The sequence below is a fragment of the Taurulus bubalis genome, assembly GCF_910589615.1.
Source record: "Taurulus bubalis genome assembly, chromosome: 15".
Lineage (NCBI taxonomy): Eukaryota > Metazoa > Chordata > Actinopteri > Perciformes > Cottidae > Taurulus > Taurulus bubalis.
The window spans coordinates 25,390,480-25,408,475 of record NC_136603.1 but is presented as its reverse complement, the minus strand read 5'-3'; the positions used below and the strand labels follow the sequence as shown (position 1 = coordinate 25,408,475).

The 17,996-nt window shown below is 47.5% G+C and overlaps 2 protein-coding genes across 2 annotated transcripts in view; one reads left to right on the top strand and one right to left on the bottom strand.

The window, feature by feature from the left end:
- ccdc93 (CCC complex scaffolding subunit CCDC93) overlaps window positions 1–11,133 on the bottom strand; it is a gene marked incomplete at its 5' end in the record, with an annotated part of 31,711 nt that extends 20,578 nt beyond the window's left edge. Inside the window, 9 exons of the mRNA XM_079230407.1 lie at window positions 1,964–2,047; window positions 2,528–2,564; window positions 3,361–3,461; window positions 3,635–3,691; window positions 5,029–5,127; window positions 5,989–6,100; window positions 6,747–6,841; window positions 10,699–10,812; window positions 11,047–11,133. Of these exons, the coding sequence (XP_079086533.1) occupies window positions 1,964–2,047; window positions 2,528–2,564; window positions 3,361–3,461; window positions 3,635–3,691; window positions 5,029–5,127; window positions 5,989–6,100; window positions 6,747–6,841; window positions 10,699–10,812; window positions 11,047–11,133 (786 nt within the window). The remainder of the gene's footprint in view (window positions 1–1,963; window positions 2,048–2,527; window positions 2,565–3,360; window positions 3,462–3,634; window positions 3,692–5,028; window positions 5,128–5,988; window positions 6,101–6,746; window positions 6,842–10,698; window positions 10,813–11,046) is intronic.
- Window positions 11,134–11,771: 638 nt separating this feature from the next.
- LOC306747895 (U3 small nucleolar RNA-associated protein 14 homolog A) lies at window positions 11,772–14,193 on the top strand (the record flags this gene model as incomplete). The annotated part of the gene is made up of 1 exon (XM_079230995.1): window positions 11,772–14,193. The coding sequence occupies one exon, from the start codon at window positions 11,772–11,774 to the stop codon at window positions 14,064–14,066; it is 2,295 nt and encodes a 764-aa protein (XP_079087121.1). The 3' UTR covers window positions 14,067–14,193.
- Between the last annotated feature and the right edge of the window lie 3,803 nt (window positions 14,194–17,996).

Genomic DNA, 17,996 nt, shown 5'->3' with positions numbered 1-17,996 from the left:
TCTACTCTTCATACCGCACGGCGCTCTACTCTTCATACCGCATGGCGCTCTACTCTTCATACTGTATGGTGTTCTATATACTGTACGGCGCTCTACTCTTCATACTGCGCGGAGCTCGACTCTTCATACTGTATGGTGTTCTATATACTGTACGGCGCTCTACTCTTCATACTGCACGGCGCTCTACTCTTCATACTGTATGGTGTTCTATATACTGTACGGCGCTCTACTCTTCATACTGCACGGAGCTCTACTCTTCATACTGTATGGTGTTCTATATACTGTACGGCGCTCTACTCTTCATACTGCACGGCGCTCTACTCTTCATACTGTATGGTGTTCTATATACTGTACGGCGCTCTACTCTTCATACTGCACGGCGCTCTACTCTTCATACTGCACGGCGCTCTACTCTTCATACTGTATGGTGTTCTATATACTGCACGGCGCTCTACTCTTCATACTGTACGGTGTTCTATATACCGCACTGCGCTCTACTCTTCATACCGCACGGCGCTCTACTCTTCATACCGCACGGCGCTCTACTCTTCATACTGTATGGTGTTCTATATACTGTACGGCGCTCTACTCTTCATACTGAACGGCGCTCTACTCTTCATACTGTATGGTGTTCTATATACTGCACGGCGCTCTACTCTTCATACTGCACGGCGCTCTACTCTTCATACTGTATGGTGTTCTATATACTGCACGGCGCTCTACTCTTCATACTGCACGGCGCTCTACTCTTCATACTGTATGGTGTTCTATATACTGTACGGCGCTCTACTCTTCATACTGTATGGTGTTCTATATACTGTACGGCGCTCTACTCTTCATACTGTATAGTGTTCTATATACTGTACGGCGCTCTACTCTTCATACCGCACGGCGCTCTACTCTTCATACCGCACGGCGCTCTACTCTTCATACTGTATGGTGTTCTATATACTGCACGGCGCTCTACTCTTCATACTGCACGGCGCTCTACTCTTCATACTGTACAGTGTTCTATATACTGCACGGCGCTCTACTCTTCATACTGCACGGCGCTCTACTCTTCATACTGTACAGTGTTCTATATACTGCACGGCGCTCTACTCTTCATACTGCACAGCGCTCTACTCTTCATACTGCACAGTGTTCTATATACTGCACGGCGCTCTACTCTTCATACTGCACGGCGCTCTACTCTTCATACTGTATGGTGTTCTATATACTGTACGGCGCTCTACTCTTCATACTGTATGGTGTTCTATATACTGTACGGCGCTCTACTCTTCATACTGTATAGTGTTCTATATACTGTACGGCGCTCTACTCTTCATACCGCACGGCGCTCTACTCTTCATACCGCACGGCGCTCTACTCTTCATACCGCACGGCGCTCTACTCTTCATACTGTATGGTGTTCTATATACTGTACGGCGCTCTACTCTTCATACTGCACGGCGCTCTACTCTTCATACTGTATGGTGTTCTATATACTGCACGGCGCTCTACTCTTCATACCGCACGGCGCTCTACTCTTCATACTGTATGGTGTTCTACTCTTCATACTGTATGGTGTTCTATATACTGCACGGCGCTCTACTCTTCATACTGCACGGCGCTCTACTCTTCATACTGTATGGTGTTCTATATACTGCACGGCGCTCTACTCTTCATACCACACGGCGCTCTACTCTTCATACTGTATGGTGTTCTATATACTGTACGGCGCTCTACTCTTCATACTGCACGGCGCTCTACTCTTCATACTGTATGGTGTTCTATATACTGCACGGCGCTCTACTCTTCATACTGCACGGTGCTCTACTCTTCATACTGTATGGTGTTCTATATACTGTACGGCGCTCTACTCTTCATACTGCACGGCGCTCTACTCTTCATACTACACGGCGCTCTACTCTTTAAACTGCACGGCGCTCTACTCTTTAATAGACTGAAGAAACGTGCTCACCTCCTCCACCGCCTGCAGCTGGTCTTCCTCGGACAGCTCTGCCATCCCCGGGGGTGAAGGCTGGGAAGCCTTCCTCTCATCCACCTAGAGGAGGAGACGTACAAACATAATTTATACTCAAGCAGTTCCTATGTATCTGTATACTGTACTTCTACCTGTATAAGTACTATACTTCTACCTGTATACTGTACTTCAACTTACTGTACACAACTTACCAAAGTGCAACTGGATTTGTTTGAGGAAATAGAATCTTTGAGTCTGCCTCAATGAGATTACAACCTGTAGTCAGGTGAGCAGCTTTCTACTGCTTGCCACAGTTAAGCCAGTGAAGGCGTGTACTAACAAATTGTTCTTAAATTCCAGAAGGCTGATAACATGCCCAGTGCAGGGGTATTTGGCCAAAAGGCTGGGGCTCTTGGGAAACATTCGGTCTCCGCTGATCTTCTCCTGACATGCCTCACTTTTGAGTCAGCGGGAGGACACAGCGCGCTCGCACTGTGGGAAAGTGATCAAGGGGAAACGAGCACTGCTCCCTTATAAAAGACAAATCCTTGACCCGCCTACCTTGTCTTCTTTGGACTGTTTGCTGAATCCATAACGTCTAGAGAGAGAAAAAAAAAAAGCTGTGACACTTAAAAAAATAAAGTACAACACCAGCAGTACAACACAACACCATCAACAGATCAAGTGTCAGGAACAGAACCGTCAGGACAGGGCTGCCAGGTTAAATACATAAACTATACAGCAGCAACATGCATCCATCGTGCACATCAGAGGTTAGCTCCACACAGAACAGTGAACAGAAGCTGCTCACGCGTACTTACAGGAGGAAACCTGGCATTCTAATAGAGGGAAGATGGAGGAAGAAACATCGTCAGACAGATACGACCTGGAGGGAGATGTGTGGACAACTGACTACAACAGCTCATGGTGGATTCAGGTCAAAGGTCAACAACTGTAGAACTGTGTTTCTCATCAGAATCGATTTTTTTCCCCCCACCCCTACCACATAGTTATGCTGGTGTGTGTCAGGTTGATGCTGAGACCACATTTCAAAGTGTAATATGGTGATGAAACACCAGATGTTTATTTGGTTACGCAAACGTGGTTAATAAAAGCTTACATCGTGGACTGTTTTTACTTTCAGGATACATGGAAATGGAAATAAATGACAGCAATGCCTTTTCCAAGATTTAAATTCATAAATATCTGGAAGGGGACACAATGGTGATTGAGCCGCCTTCTGATTTAAGTATTGCCCTATTCATATATTTTTTGTATTACGAACTGGGTGTCTTTGGCAACATTCCCAGTGAAAATGCTGTATCAAATTAATGTTATCCGCAGCCCCCTCCCCCCACACACACACACACACACACACACACACACACACACACCTGCCATACTCCAGCAGGGTGGAGTGAACCCTGGACTCCTCATCCAGCAGCTCTCCTGCATCCTTCTGCCTCCTGTACTTCCTCTGGGGTTTGTACACTTCCTGTAAAACACAACAGCGTTCATTCGGAGCAAAGGGAATTAAATACAGTTTAAATATAAACTGAATAAAGGGATTCGCTAGATTATTTATTTTTAAACATGTAGTATAAAAAGTAATCTTAGTAATTTCTGTATCATATTTTAGTTTAATATTTATTTCAGTTGATAACTCACCAATACATCCAGAACTGTCCTCGCAGCTTTGCCTTTCCTCTGGAGGAACTCTTCATCCTGGACAGGGTTTCACAGCACCATATTTAGAGGGCACTTTATTTATGGGATATCCTCACAATGTCTTGGTTCGCATGTTAAACCACCGAGCAAGGTTGAAAATTACTTCCATACACCTGCATACTGGGAATGGACTGTTGAGGTTAATACATTTCTTCAAATCTGATTTCTGACTCTTTTACTTCAGCTGTGTTTTTAATGCTACATTTCGCCTTCTGATTAGTGATGTGTCCTTCCGTGTCGAGGCTTCGATGCGCGTGTCGAGTAATCAGGTAGATTTTGGTGAAGCGTATCGAGGCTTGTGTCGATGACGTATGCGGTGACGTTCGAAGCCTCTGAGCCGGCCGTACCACGTGACTGATTCAGAAAATAGTTTGTGGGTTTGCCGTGCGATTTGAAATATAAGGGGCAGCGAAACCCAATGGATTTCCTTCCTCTCTGTACAGCTTCATGTGTGCTGTGAAAGGGTATTTTATAAAGCAGGCGAAATAGTCTCAAAAAGCCCAGCACTGTGGAAAAGTTCTTATTTTTAATTTAAAAAAATTGGACACATCAACAAGCGGAGCTGAGGCTCGAACCACCGATCCTCTGACTGAAAGTCAGATATTCTAACCACTGACCCACAGTCACATCACAACCCTCTCCCAATTTGTTTCGAGTTTTGATTTTGACCCCGCCAATATATCATAAAGATAGACACAGTATTAATAAGTTAATAATTGATGTGTTGGCGTCACAAACATCATTCATTCAATTTAAAGCTTCACACACCAAAGCCATGGTGTCGTTATGATCACTGCCTGTTTTACATGTATTGTCCACTTGGTGGCGCAGTAGAGCAAATGAAGCTCCATGAAGCTTCGGCCCATTAGCGAACCGATTGGATGGAAAGCTTCAATGCTTCAGGAAGCTTCATCTCGCCATCACTACTTCTGATATTTAAGCTCATTTCCACAAGGAGAAGTAAACATGGCTGAAAAGTAAGTAATGATGATGAGTCAAATTTCTTACTGTCTCGCAATTGTGATTGATGCTAATTAAAATTTTATTAATTTGACTTAATATTAAAATCATTCTGACAGATCATACATTTCCCTTGAGGAGTTTTATTGTTTGTTATTCCTAAAGTTAAACACATTAATTGTGTTACTATATAGACTTGAACCTTGCTTTGATGATTAAGCCTGTGCTGGTGTCATAAGCAGACGGACACTTTATGTTCTGTGGTTTTGGTCATTTCCTGAGCGTAACTGTTATTACATAACTGATCAAACCCAGTCCATCATCTGTCACGCCCCGACCCAATACTACAAGTTCTGACTGCTGCGGTGCGTTACCTCTGGGAGGCTGTGGGTCTTCTGGAACTGAGAAATGGAGTAGGCTCTCACATAGTCGCCCATCTCTTCCCTGGTTTCTATGGCCCGCTTCACCAGCCACTGAGAAGACACAACACAGCCTTTCAGATCCAAGAATAAACCAGAAGCTGCTCTGTACGGGTCAAACCTCTCACTGGGCAAATGGAAAACGGCCCTGTGCTTGTATAGGTCTTTCCTAGTCTTCCCAAAACAACGTCATCATTCACCCATTCACACACTGATGGCACACAAGACAGCCAGGGACGAACCAACCCGTTCTACCACTGAGCCGTGGACTTTGTGCTTTCTCTCCTCGCAGGTTTACATGGATCGTGGTTATACCTGCACTGCTATCATCATTATTATTCTATTACATCCACTGGTGCTGTTTTTTTTGGTAGTTGTAACCGTTTCATGCCTACTACTCATATGAATACTTGGTCATATTCATGTAATGTGCTGTAACTCTGTTACGTTGTTTATTCTGGTCACATGACATCTATTGCTTCTGTCCATCCGGGGAGAGGGATCCTCCTCTGTTGCTCTCCTGAAGGCTTCTCCCCTTTTTTCTCCCCCTACGGTTTTTTGGGGAGTGTTTCCGGATCCGATGTGAGGTCCCGGGACAGAGGATGTTGTATGTATACAGATTGTAAAGCCCTCCGAGGATAATCTGGGATTTTGGACTACACCAATTAATTTAAATTTATTGTAGACGGCCTGTCGTTGGCTTTCATTAAGTCTTAGTATCTTAGCCGGACGAACAGTGAATATCTTTGTCTGATGGAGGAAAACCTACTTTGAAGACAAATCACCAACAGGAACCACAAAAGGTAAATCACTTTGACTTCATCAATATTTCTAAACGCTCTAAGCAAATGGCCGGTTCATGCTGAATATTAATACATGAGGAGCCAGCGTCTCAGGTTAGGATGAACTTCTCACCTGTATCACTGGGAAAATGTGGATGAAATCCAGCCCTTGGATCTGATGGGGCTCCAGGCGATGAGGACACTTCATCTTCGGTAGCACAGAGACGATCTTCTCCGTCAGAGCGCTGCAGAGAAAGAAGCACTCATCACAATCAGGAGATTGATGTTGAATTAGCTTTTTGTCATTACATTATTGATGTCCTGTATGCAAAATAAATAAACTTTTTAAAGGATACAAAGAGTAGAATTCAGAAAAAGCTGCAAGATTAAAGTGATGAACACATTAATACATCTGTTTAATGGATAAACAGGTGAAGAAGTTAGCTAAATGGTCTTCATGCAGTTGCCTGATAAGTGATCCAACACCCACCCACAAACAAGGCCAACTGTTAAATCAGCTGATATATAGACAGTTTTGGTTGTCATGTACATCGGATGAGATCGGCTCCAGAATCCAACACGAGTGGATTAGTTCATGTGGGCTGCAGCTTGTCTTATTCGACAAAGACCTATTGAGTGGCGTAATAATCGCGCGACACGGCAAATCGATAATGAAATTTGTTGCCTTGTAAAGCACCACACAAATAACATGTATTACTACTACATTCATGTAGTATATCATCTTTTAGACATGTGAAGCTTTAAATCCCCCACTATTGGACATAATCATGTCTCACTCTGTTCTGGACTGATGACCAGACTTCACCACACTTCTCTCTGGGACAGCGCCACATCTCAGTGGAGCCAAAAACAGCTGAAACAAACACTTACATTTTCTGGCCAATAGTTGAGTTTTCTTGGAAAAGTAGATCCACGTCGATGTCGAAGTTACACGTGGTGATGCACCAGGTCATACCACCTACCACCTGAGGAGGGGAAAGTAGGGATACATCAGAGGCACTCACTCCCTTCACTGGGTGCATCCCAAGACTCTAAACTGCATCCGCGTTTCCTTCACTTGCGTCCTTTCCTTGCGTCTTAGTCCCTCCCACAAGGGATGCATAGAGAGACGCAAGGAAACCATGCGAGCAGAGAAGACGCGAGGAAATATGTCTTAAGAGACATGAGACGTCCTTTCCTCTGGAGCGTCACGTGAAGCGACGTCGGTTGCTGATGACTGCGGCGCTGATCACATCTGATCAGATGTGATCAGATGTGATCAGATGTGAGTCGCTTTAACAGCTGGAGAGACTTATGACGGACTTTGTGTCTGTCAACATGATCAGTGCAACGGAGTTGTTTTCTGGTCCGGACAGTTTTTAGCGAACATTCCAATAAAAATGAACTTAAAATAATGATAATAAATGATTGTATAATGTTTTTAGGTGATGGTGTTAAACTACTACTTGTATTAATAAAGACATGAGTGTCAGAGTGGAGATGCTTTCTCTGTCGTCTGTTACTGTTAAACAATCTGCATTGAGCATTTTCATATGTGTTCTGTGTCCTGCTTATACACGCAGGATCCATTTCGACCGGCGGAATGAGTCTTATTAATTAATCAATTACGTCAGTTTTTTTTTAATTCTGATTGTGACATTATAAAATAACCCACAATAGGATTATGGTTTCTCTTCAACAATGGAATTATTTTTTTAGGTTCAATGTTTCAGGTTATTCATGGCCACCGCTAGCTAGCCCACAGTCCTCTGCATAACCGAGGAAGAGTTCCCGCCGCTGCCAGCTACTCCAAGTAAAGCCCCGGCGTTTAAGAAGAAAACACGTCTCTCATCCCGGGTCAGTGATGTTCATTCTCAACTTGCCGACTCAACGAGGCTCATCAACAACCGGTCAGACGTGATTAAGCACAAAATCTCCGGACTGAACAAGAAGGCAGATTGTGTGTTTTCCGACCTGAAGGCCGTTTCTACGCTGTGCTTGAGCAGCCTGTCGGGTTCATGCAGAATAAACACACGAGCTGGAAACCTACAGGAGAAGATGGAGTCCACCAAGAGTGGTCGCCTTGATGTTCTGAAGATGTGCCAGGCTGTGCTACCGAGCATGAAACAGAAGCTCGTTGGGCTCAATGGCATCATGCCAGTTTGTCTCGGGTAGCAGGGAGCGCTGTGGAAGAACATGACTTGCAATTCAAGGAGGATTTCTCCGAGGGGTCCGAGTCTAGTTCATACGGATCTGTTTGACTGTTAATGCTGCGAGGAGCACTTCTTTGTTATTGTTAAAGTTCTAAATAACGTTACTTAATCTACATCCAAGTATTACTTAGGCAGAGGCATTTATTTTCACATATTTAGAAACATGATGGAAAAATGTCTCAAATGTATTAGTGATGTTTTGTACAAAGATTTTGCATTATTTTATGAACATGTTATTTTTGGAATCTTTAGCTCTGACAGATCATTTGAGCAAAGGGCATATATATCATAAATGCATGAAGTTTACAAGCCAAAGATCTGCTTTGAAAGTTGAAAGAGTTTGAAATGTATATAAAAACTCTGAAAAGCTGTTCTCACAAAAAGGCCATGAGAACGTGAGCCTGAGACATGTTTGTTGTAAAACACTCACAGCCTTAATGTCCTCTCTTTGTTTTAGGCTTCTTTTTTCTCTTGTTGTTAGTTTGACTGGATGTAAGTGTATTTTACGATATTGTAAGAGAACAGAACAGCTCCGGTTACAGAACAGGTGTCCAGAACAGGTGTCCAGAACACACAGGACAGGTGTACAGAACACACAGGACAGGTGTCCAGAACACACAGGACAGGTGTCCAGAACACACAGGACAGGTGTACAGGACACACAGGACAGGTGTCCAGAACACACAGGACAGGTGTCCAGAACACACAGGACAGGTGTACAGGACACACAGGACAGGTGTACAGGACACACAGGACACACAGGACAGGTGTCCAGAACACACAGGACAGGTGTCCAGAACACACAGGACAGGTGTCCAGAACACACAGGACAGGTGTACAGGACACACAGGACAGGTGTACAGGACACACAGGACAGGTGTCCAGAACACACAGGACAGGTGTACAGGACACACAGGACAGGTGTACAGGACACACAGGACAGGTGTACAGGACACACAGGACACACAGGACAGGTGTCCAGAACACACAGGACAGGTGTCCAGAACACACAGGACAGGTGTACAGGACACACAGGACAGGTGTCCAGAACACACAGGACAGGTGTACAGGACGCACAGGACAGGTGTCCAGAACACACAGGACAGGTGTACAGGACACACAGGACACACAGGACAGGTGTCCAGAACACACAGGACAGGTGTACAGGACACACAGGACACACAGGACAGGTGTCCAGAACACACAGGACAGGTGTACAGGACGCACAGGACAGGTGTCCAGAACACACAGGACAGGTGTCCAGGACACACAGGACAGGTGTACAGGACACACAGGACAGGTGTACAGGACACACAGGACAGGTGTACAGGACACACAGGACACACAGGACAGGTGTCCAGAACACACAGGACAGGTGTCCAGAACACACAGGACAGGTGTACAGGACACACAGGACAGGTATACAGGACACACAGGACAGGTGTCCAGAACACACAGGACCGGTGTACAGGACACACAGGACAGGTGTACAGGACACACAGGACAGGTGTACAGGACACACAGGACACACAGGACAGGTGTCCAGAACACACAGGACAGGTGTCCAGAACACACAGGACAGGTGTACAGGACGCACAGGACAGGTGTCCAGAACACACAGGACAGGTGTACAGGACACACAGGACACACAGGACAGGTGTCCAGAACACACAGGACAGGTGTACAGGACACACAGGACAGGTGTCCAGAACACACAGGACAGGTGTACAGGACGCACAGGACAGGTGTCCAGAACACACAGGACAGGTGTCCAGAACACACAGGACAGGTGTACAGGACACACAGGACAGGTGTACAGGACGCACAGGACAGGTGTCCAGAACACACAGGACAGGTGTACAGGACACACAGGACACACAGGACAGGTGTCCAGAACACACAGGACAGGTGTACAGGACACACAGGACACACAGGACAGGTGTCCAGAACACACAGGACAGGTGTACAGGACGCACAGGACAGGTGTCCAGAACACACAGGACAGGTGTCCAGGACACACAGGACAGGTGTACAGGACACACAGGACAGGTGTACAGGACACACAGGACAGGTGTACAGGACACACAGGACACACAGGACAGGTGTCCAGAACACACAGGACAGGTGTCCAGAACACACAGGACAGGTGTACAGGACACACAGGACAGGTATACAGGACACACAGGACAGGTGTCCAGAACACACAGGACCGGTGTACAGGACACACAGGACAGGTGTACAGGACACACAGGACAGGTGTACAGGACACACAGGACACACAGGACAGGTGTCCAGAACACACAGGACAGGTGTCCAGAACACACAGGACAGGTGTCCAGAACACACAGGACAGGTGTACAGGACGCACAGGACAGGTGTCCAGAACACACAGGACAGGTGTACAGGACACACAGGACACACAGGACAGGTGTCCAGAACACACAGGACAGGTGTACAGGACACACAGGACAGGTGTCCAGAACACACAGGACAGGTGTCCAGAACACACAGGACAGGTGTACAGGACGCACAGGACAGGTGTCCAGAACACACAGGACAGGTGTCCAGAACACACAGGACAGGTGTACAGGACACACAGGACAGGTGTACAGGACACACTGCTCCGGTACCTTGTCGAAAGGAGACAGGCCCTTGATGCGGGCCCGGAAGTAGCCCGCAGCCAGCAGCAGCTCCAGGGTCTCCGCCAGCTTCACGCTCTGCTCCTCGTCCTCTCGGGTCTCCACCTGGACACAGTCAGCACGGTTAGCCAGCTCGAGGGTCATTATGGGATGTTTCCGTCTGAGAGGAAGGTTAATGCTTTTCTTGAAACTCTTGAATTGAATGTAACTGTTACATAGCTAAAGTGTGTTCATGTTAGCTGACGTGAAGCGGCTACCTGTTGCACACAACGCTAGCCGCAGGTTTTACAGGGAAAGCTCGCGTTACTTCGTGAAACATGTCAGTAAAATGCTCTTCACCTGAATAAGGTTGCCGTCTTGGTCATACTGGGCACCAATTTTAGAGCCAGTTCTCACTCTGTGGAAAACAGACGTAGCCGCCGCCATGATGAACCGCAGTGTTGATGGTGACAGATCACGTGACCGGAGCACGTGACGGTCTTTAACGCTTAGTTTATGAAGCCGAATTTTAAGCGCAACTACACACAAAAGAACACATTATAACATGAAGGATCTGATTTGAAGCTACGGTCTGTGTTTTAAACGAGGGACAGTGTCACTAGGAGCGCGTGCATGTCGACAACACGAAATGCACGCGCCCTTCCCGCCAGCAGAGGGAGCAGCGACACCGTCACGCGCTCAGAGTGAGGTCATGACGTCACTCCTCAAACTCTCTACTTATCCTAAATGCTTACCTTGTACACTGATTGTTATTATAAATATCCCATTTACGTTTTCAAGTATTATTCACAGGTATATCCACACATGTATATTCTAGCGGTGTTGCATTTATTTTATTTTATTTGTTTAAATAAGACTGGGACAGGTGCCTCAGGTACACACTCCAATACAGCAGGTGGCGGTAGTGCAGCTTTTGTTGGATGCCATCCACCAAATAACCTAAAAGAAGGAGAGTCACTATTTTGCGACAGTGCTGCTAACATTGCAGCCACTACTTTACGACAACGTCTCCGTTCACGGCTCACGTGTGTACAGTCCGCACCGTTCCGTCTGTGTACTCCAACATGGCTAAAGTCTCTCAGAAGAAAGTGAAGAAAGTGAGTAAAGCGGCTCTCAAGAAGATGAGGCCAGACGTGGTCTCCGACGACGAGGAGGACCTGAGCCCAGCAGAGGACGGGCTCAGCAGCGAGGAGGACGGCGACGATGAACGAAAACGGCAAAAGCTGCTGGAAGCCATCAGCGCGCTCGGTGGGAAGAGGAGGAAGAAGCTGGGGGAGAGATCCGAGCCGTCCGTCCAGATGTCCGAGTTTACCGTCAAGGCGGACGGGGAAGGCGACAAGATCGACCTGTCGGACCTCATCGGGACCCTGGAGAAAACCTCCGCGGTCACAGCCAAGACCAAGAAGCAGCTGAGGAACCTGCAGCGGGGTCAGAAGACCATCGAGTGCCCTTTGAGCAAGCAGGAGAGTCAGAGGATCCAGAGAGACGTGGCCTTTCAAAAGGCGGCCACAGAGGTGACCCGGTGGAAGAGCATCATCAAACAGAACCAGAGGGCCGAGCAGCTGGTCTTCCCTCTGAACCAGGAGCCCCCGGGCCCCAAACCCATGGAGAGGGTGGTGAGCGGCTGGAAGGCACAGACCCCGCTGGAGCAGGAGATCTTCGCGGTCCTGTCCGCCAACAAGCAGCCCATCCTCGACCCCATCTTGACCCCCGTGGAGGAGGCTTCGATGCGGGCCATGAGCCTGGAGGAGGCCAAGATCCGCCGCGCAGAGCTGCAGAAAGCCCGGGCTCTGCAGTCCTACTACGAGGCCAAGGCCCGGAGGGAGAGGAAGATCAAGAGCAAGAAATACCACAGAGTGCAGAACAAGGGAAAGCGTAAAGAGTTCCTGAAGCAGTTTGAAGAGATGGTGAAGACGGACCCGACCGCCGCCCTGGAGGAGCTGAGCAAGATCGAGCTGGCCCGGATGCAGGAGAGGATGTCGCTGAAGCACCAGAACAGTGGCAAGTGGGCCAAGTCCAAGGTGATCATGGCCAAATACGATGACGGGGCCCGCAAAGCCATGCAGCAGCAGCTGGAGGTCAACAAAGAGCTGACCCAGAAGCTAGTGGCCTCGCTGCAGGAAGAGGAGGAAGAGGAGGAGGAGGAGGAGGAGGAGGACGACGCAGACGACGCAGAGATGGTGCCTGATCTTGTAAACGATGCAGAGCAAGGACCTGATGGTTTGAATCCCTGGATGAGAGGGAAGCTCTCTGAAGAGCCCACAGACAAAGAGATGAGTGACGTTGTGGATCTCACAGCAGAGGGGCCTGCAGACCCAGTTGAAGAAGAAGAGGAGGATGAGGCGGTTGAGGAAACCGAAGAGGAAGTGCTCCTCAGAGAGTTTGACAGCAGGAGAAAACTGCGTCAGGCTCAGGAGACTTTTGCAGCACCGTTAACATCTGTGGACGATGAGGAGAATCAAGCTGCTGCAGCAGAGACCCCAGATGAGGAAGAGGAGCTCACAGAGTTCACAAGCCTCTTCCTCGGAAGAGCAGACCTCCGCCAGGAGGAAGCCGAGGAAGCTGAGGCGCCTGCAGACGCTCAGCTGGAGGAAGATCTGATCAGGGTCAGGACTCTGGAGGACATGGAGCTCCTCAGTCAAGAGAAGCTGAGCAGCGATGAAGCAGCGGCTCCTCTTCATCAGCCCTCGGACCCAGAACCGCCGCCTGCCCCTCAGCCGGGAGGCAAGAACAGGAAACGGAAGAGGGGCATCGAGCTGAAAGACGTTCTCACCAAAGGGTCAAAGGTCATTCAAGTCCCACTCACTCCCACCACGGAGGACACGGAGGACTGTGAGAAGCTGGACCAGCGGGGGCTCATCAGAGAGGCTTTTGCCGGAGACGACGTCGTCTCCGACTTCCTCCAGGACAAGAGGAAGCAGGAGGACGCGGGGAAGCCCAAAGTGGTGGACCTGACGCTGCCGGGGTGGGGCGAGTGGGGGGGCACGAGCCTGCAGCCGTCCCGCAGCAAGCGCAGGAGGTTCAGGACCGAGACGGCCCCGCCTCCCCCCAGGAAAGACCAGCGCCTGCCCAGCGTCATCATGACGGAGAAGAGGAGCAGCTCCTTCAGCCTGCACCAGGTGAGCTCGCTGCCCTTCCCCTTCCAGAACTATGCGCAGTTCGAGGGCACCATCCGGGCCCCGCTGGGCCGCACCTGGAACACCGAGCAGACCGTCAAAAAGATCAGCAAGCCCAAGGTGGTCACCCAGCTGGGCGCCTTCATCGAGCCCATGGCCCGGGAGGAGCTGCTGAAGGACCAGAACCAGGGCTCCACTGGGACCAGGACGGGGGACTCGTGGAGCAGGAAACATTGGTCTTGACTTTAACCGCTGTGACTGCCTTTCAGCAGTTCATTAGCTGCAACTGTGTATTGACTGCTTTTCTGGAGCCTTTCATATTGCATATGTGAGATTATGGCATCTTTAATCCAATATATAAAGCGATCTATGTAGGGAAGAATATTTGAAATAAAATCTCTTTGGAGTTAAAGATATGGTTCCAGCCTTGAAAGTAATTATTAACAGCTATTCATTGTTTGACTGTAGCTGTGTGGACTGTACTGCGCCGTGTAAAATATTCCATTATAGGTTCAAAGTATGGAAGTATTTACAGCCATATCAAAAGTATCAAAGCTGCTTCAAACACATATTGCTATCGGTCTATATTTAACGTTTCTCCAGTGCCTTTGCCTTTGCAGCATTTTCAGGTTGGCAGAAGTGCTAATGTCACCTACTTTATTTAATGGGTTTTAAAATGGACGGTATAAATATGTATTTTATTATTAATTGCTCATTATAGGTTTCTGAGCTATGAATCTGTACTAGTAACTATAGCTGTTAGGTCAATGTAGTGGAGCAGAAACATACAGAAGAATACGGAAATATTAAGTACAAGTACCTCACAATCCTGTATTTACCAAATAGTTGAGTAAATAAACTTGGTCACTTAAGTGAGCGAACCATCACAAGAAAAGCAGTTACACTGGAACCGTCATGAATATGGAAGAGAAGTTATGGCTGTTCTGAAACCATAATAATATATATGATTAATATAAGTTTGAAAGCCAGAATATCTGGTGTGACTGTCTCATTCTCTTTACTGGTTTAAATGGTTTTATTCTCCACATGTATTTGAACTGGTTCTTGTTCTTGTTCTATGGCTGCTGGTCAATAGACAAAGTTATATTATATATAGTTGCTCAAAGTAAGGCATCAAAACAGTATTTCAGTATCATACTGATATCAAAACTATTTCAAACGATGGCAGCTGTATCGTTAATGTTGACAGCTGAAACAAATCACACATAAAGGGCGGCTGTAGCCCTTTATGTAGCTCATGGGGATGACCCACGTCCTGCAACCACAGGGTCGCCGGCCCGATCCCCAGCCTCTCCATGGGTCACATGTCGAAGTGTCCCTGAGCAAGACACCCAACCCTAAATTGTTCCGCCGATCAGGGCTGCCCACTGCTCCTTAATACTAAGGATGGATTGAATGCAGAGAATACATTTCATGTATGTATGTAAAGGTATGTACTATGACAATAATTGAATCTAATCTAAAAAAACACAATTAAATGTCCGATCAAAAGAAAACTAACCTGCAGCTATTTTAATGGTTTCATGAATGTTTTTGTCTTTTTCCAAGAAATAGTGTATGACTTTTTTCTATGATCGTAAAATACACATCTATTTTATTTCTGATATTTTATAGACCAAAACTTGACTTAGTTAATCCAGGTCCCACTTCCTCTATGCCCCGGACAGGGAGGGGTCCAGCAGCAGCATCAGTCTGTGCTGCACCCCTCAGTCTGTGCTGCACCCCTCAGTCTGTGCTGCACCCCTCAGTCTGTGCTGGACCTCCTCCTCCCCTCTCTGAGGCCAGCAGCTCTAACAGAAGCCATTACGGCGTTAAACCTTCACACATGGGTGAGAGTGCATGCGTTGGCACCTGACGTCTCTGTATTTCGCCTGATAGACACTCTATTAAAGCGGGGCATCCCATAATGGACTATGCATCAGTTCAGGTAATGGTTGTCAGCTTGAGTGGAGAATTCCATTAGAAACCCTATAGTTACTAAATCAGTCATTCTCCATCTTCCTCTCTATCGAACCAGCTCTTTGGGCCAATTATACAGCTTCATCCGCTCAGCTCTGAAGAGAGACCTAGTCCTTGGACTGGCTCCTGCCTGCTGGACTGCAACCAGATCAGACAGTGATCCTCACTCGCATATCTGAAGGCTGCTGGGTTGTAAATCACAGCGCGGGGGTATGAATGGCCTCCACCTCTATGATGGAACATGTTTTTCTCCATAATGCCCATTTATGAGATCTGCTTAAATATTAGTTTTAGGATGAAGGAGCGTTCATGCCTTACTGCTGCGGAGCATCAGAGGCAAAGCTGACTTTAGGGCGTACAGTGTGGCGTGCACACAAGACGTGACTGAAGCGGTTTCCTCGCTGTAGTCATCATCAACATCAGAGGGAGGTGGAGTCCAGCTGGCTCTGGATGGACCCGGACCGCTCCCCTGGGATTCAGGGCCCCACTCCACTCCCTCCCTGACAGGTGTAAGATTAACTTAGTTAGGTGCAGAGGCACTCATGCACTCCAAATTAAATTAATGGAACAAATTTCCCTCCTAATTAAGATGAAAATACGTGTCAGTTGTAACCTTGCTGAGCACTAATTATGTACAAATGATTTATCATCTGTTTCGTCCTGAATAGCAATGGGCTCACCTCTCCGATAGCCCTGATTAACTGTGACAGGTTGTGCTGCGGAGAAGCTGCACGGCGGCGGCCGGCCAATCACAGCCGGCCTGAGCTCCGACTCTCCTCCCTTCCATTAACCTACATCGAGTGTGCAGCTGAGCAGCACTGTGCCCGGCTCTCCTTCTTGTTTCTCTCCTCCCAATGAAAATAAAGTACCTTCCAAGAGGATGCAGTCTGATGGGAGGAGAGGGGTGAAACCTGAACCAGGGATGAGTCCTACGAGATGGGCCATTCACACTGAGACTGGATTAGCATGTGCATCTTTACCAGGCTCTCCAACAACAAAGAAACTAACGCAGAACACAGTTAAGCTCTACATCTACATGTTATGCCTGGCGGCCGATAATTGCTTGTTGGTGCCCTGGAACCAAAAGCAGCTTGTACCACCCTGAGACCAGCAGGTGGTGCAATAGGTTAGGCCTGCCAAAAGACACTGGATACATTCCTGTGGGCTAAAATATCAAAATAAGCAGGGCTGCATTATACAATTACAGCCTAACTGGGATATTCCATCTTATTTCCTCCTGCCTTGCAAGCACAGATATATTTCAATGGGCGGCAGCTCTGATTAGCATTAGAATCCGAGTCCCTTGTGATGCTAGACACACCGGCCAATCTGTAATCATTGTTCCGCAGGCTTGCTCAGGGGATACAGCCGCTTTGTCATTATCATTCACTATGCCACACACATGCTGCACAGCTTCTGTCTGCTGCCAGCAACAGGGCATTTGCATTTTCCTCCTCATAGTTCCAAGAAATTGTGCAGACAATCACGCTCCACAAATGAGTCGGCTCTGTTTCCAGCGCCTGAAGATGAGAGATGCCGTTCCACCCCGACGGCTGCTGAGACAGAGAAAAGAGCCTCATTCTATATTTCACTTCCACCCTGTGTGATTCTCCTTCTGCAATTGTCTGTGTGTGTCCTCCAAATGTCACATGTACAGGTGTCAGCTCCAGCCACAGGGACCATCTGACTTTCTATTGTGAGCGGGGCTTATTTAGCCGGCACCTTGTTGTCACAATTAGCTTGTTGGATGTTGTTGTGTTAAATGTCCCGACGGCTGCACAGGGACGTTCCCGTGTTCTCCAGCTGCAGAGCGTTCCGAGCACAGAGGGAATGTCAAACATTCCCCTTCCCGCTGCGTGCGCTGGCTGGAGATTATTGTAGCATGCAGACTTTAAATACAATTCTCTTTCTATGAAATGTGAAATTCAAAATATGCCTTTATTTTGAATTTCACATACAAACATTTTGTCATTGGGACCACAACTCTAATCTTTCTGAGGTTCTGTCATTGACACATTTATATTCTTTAGTTTTCTGCCTCATAACCCAGAGGCTCAGGTCACCCCTAACATGTGACCATTCTCTGGAAGACAAGCGCAGCAGCCATCTTCTTTGTTGCTCCCACAGCCTCTTCCCAGTGCACGCCTCTGCCTGCAGAGAGGGTAGGGGGTTGAGCAGCAGCTTCTCATCATG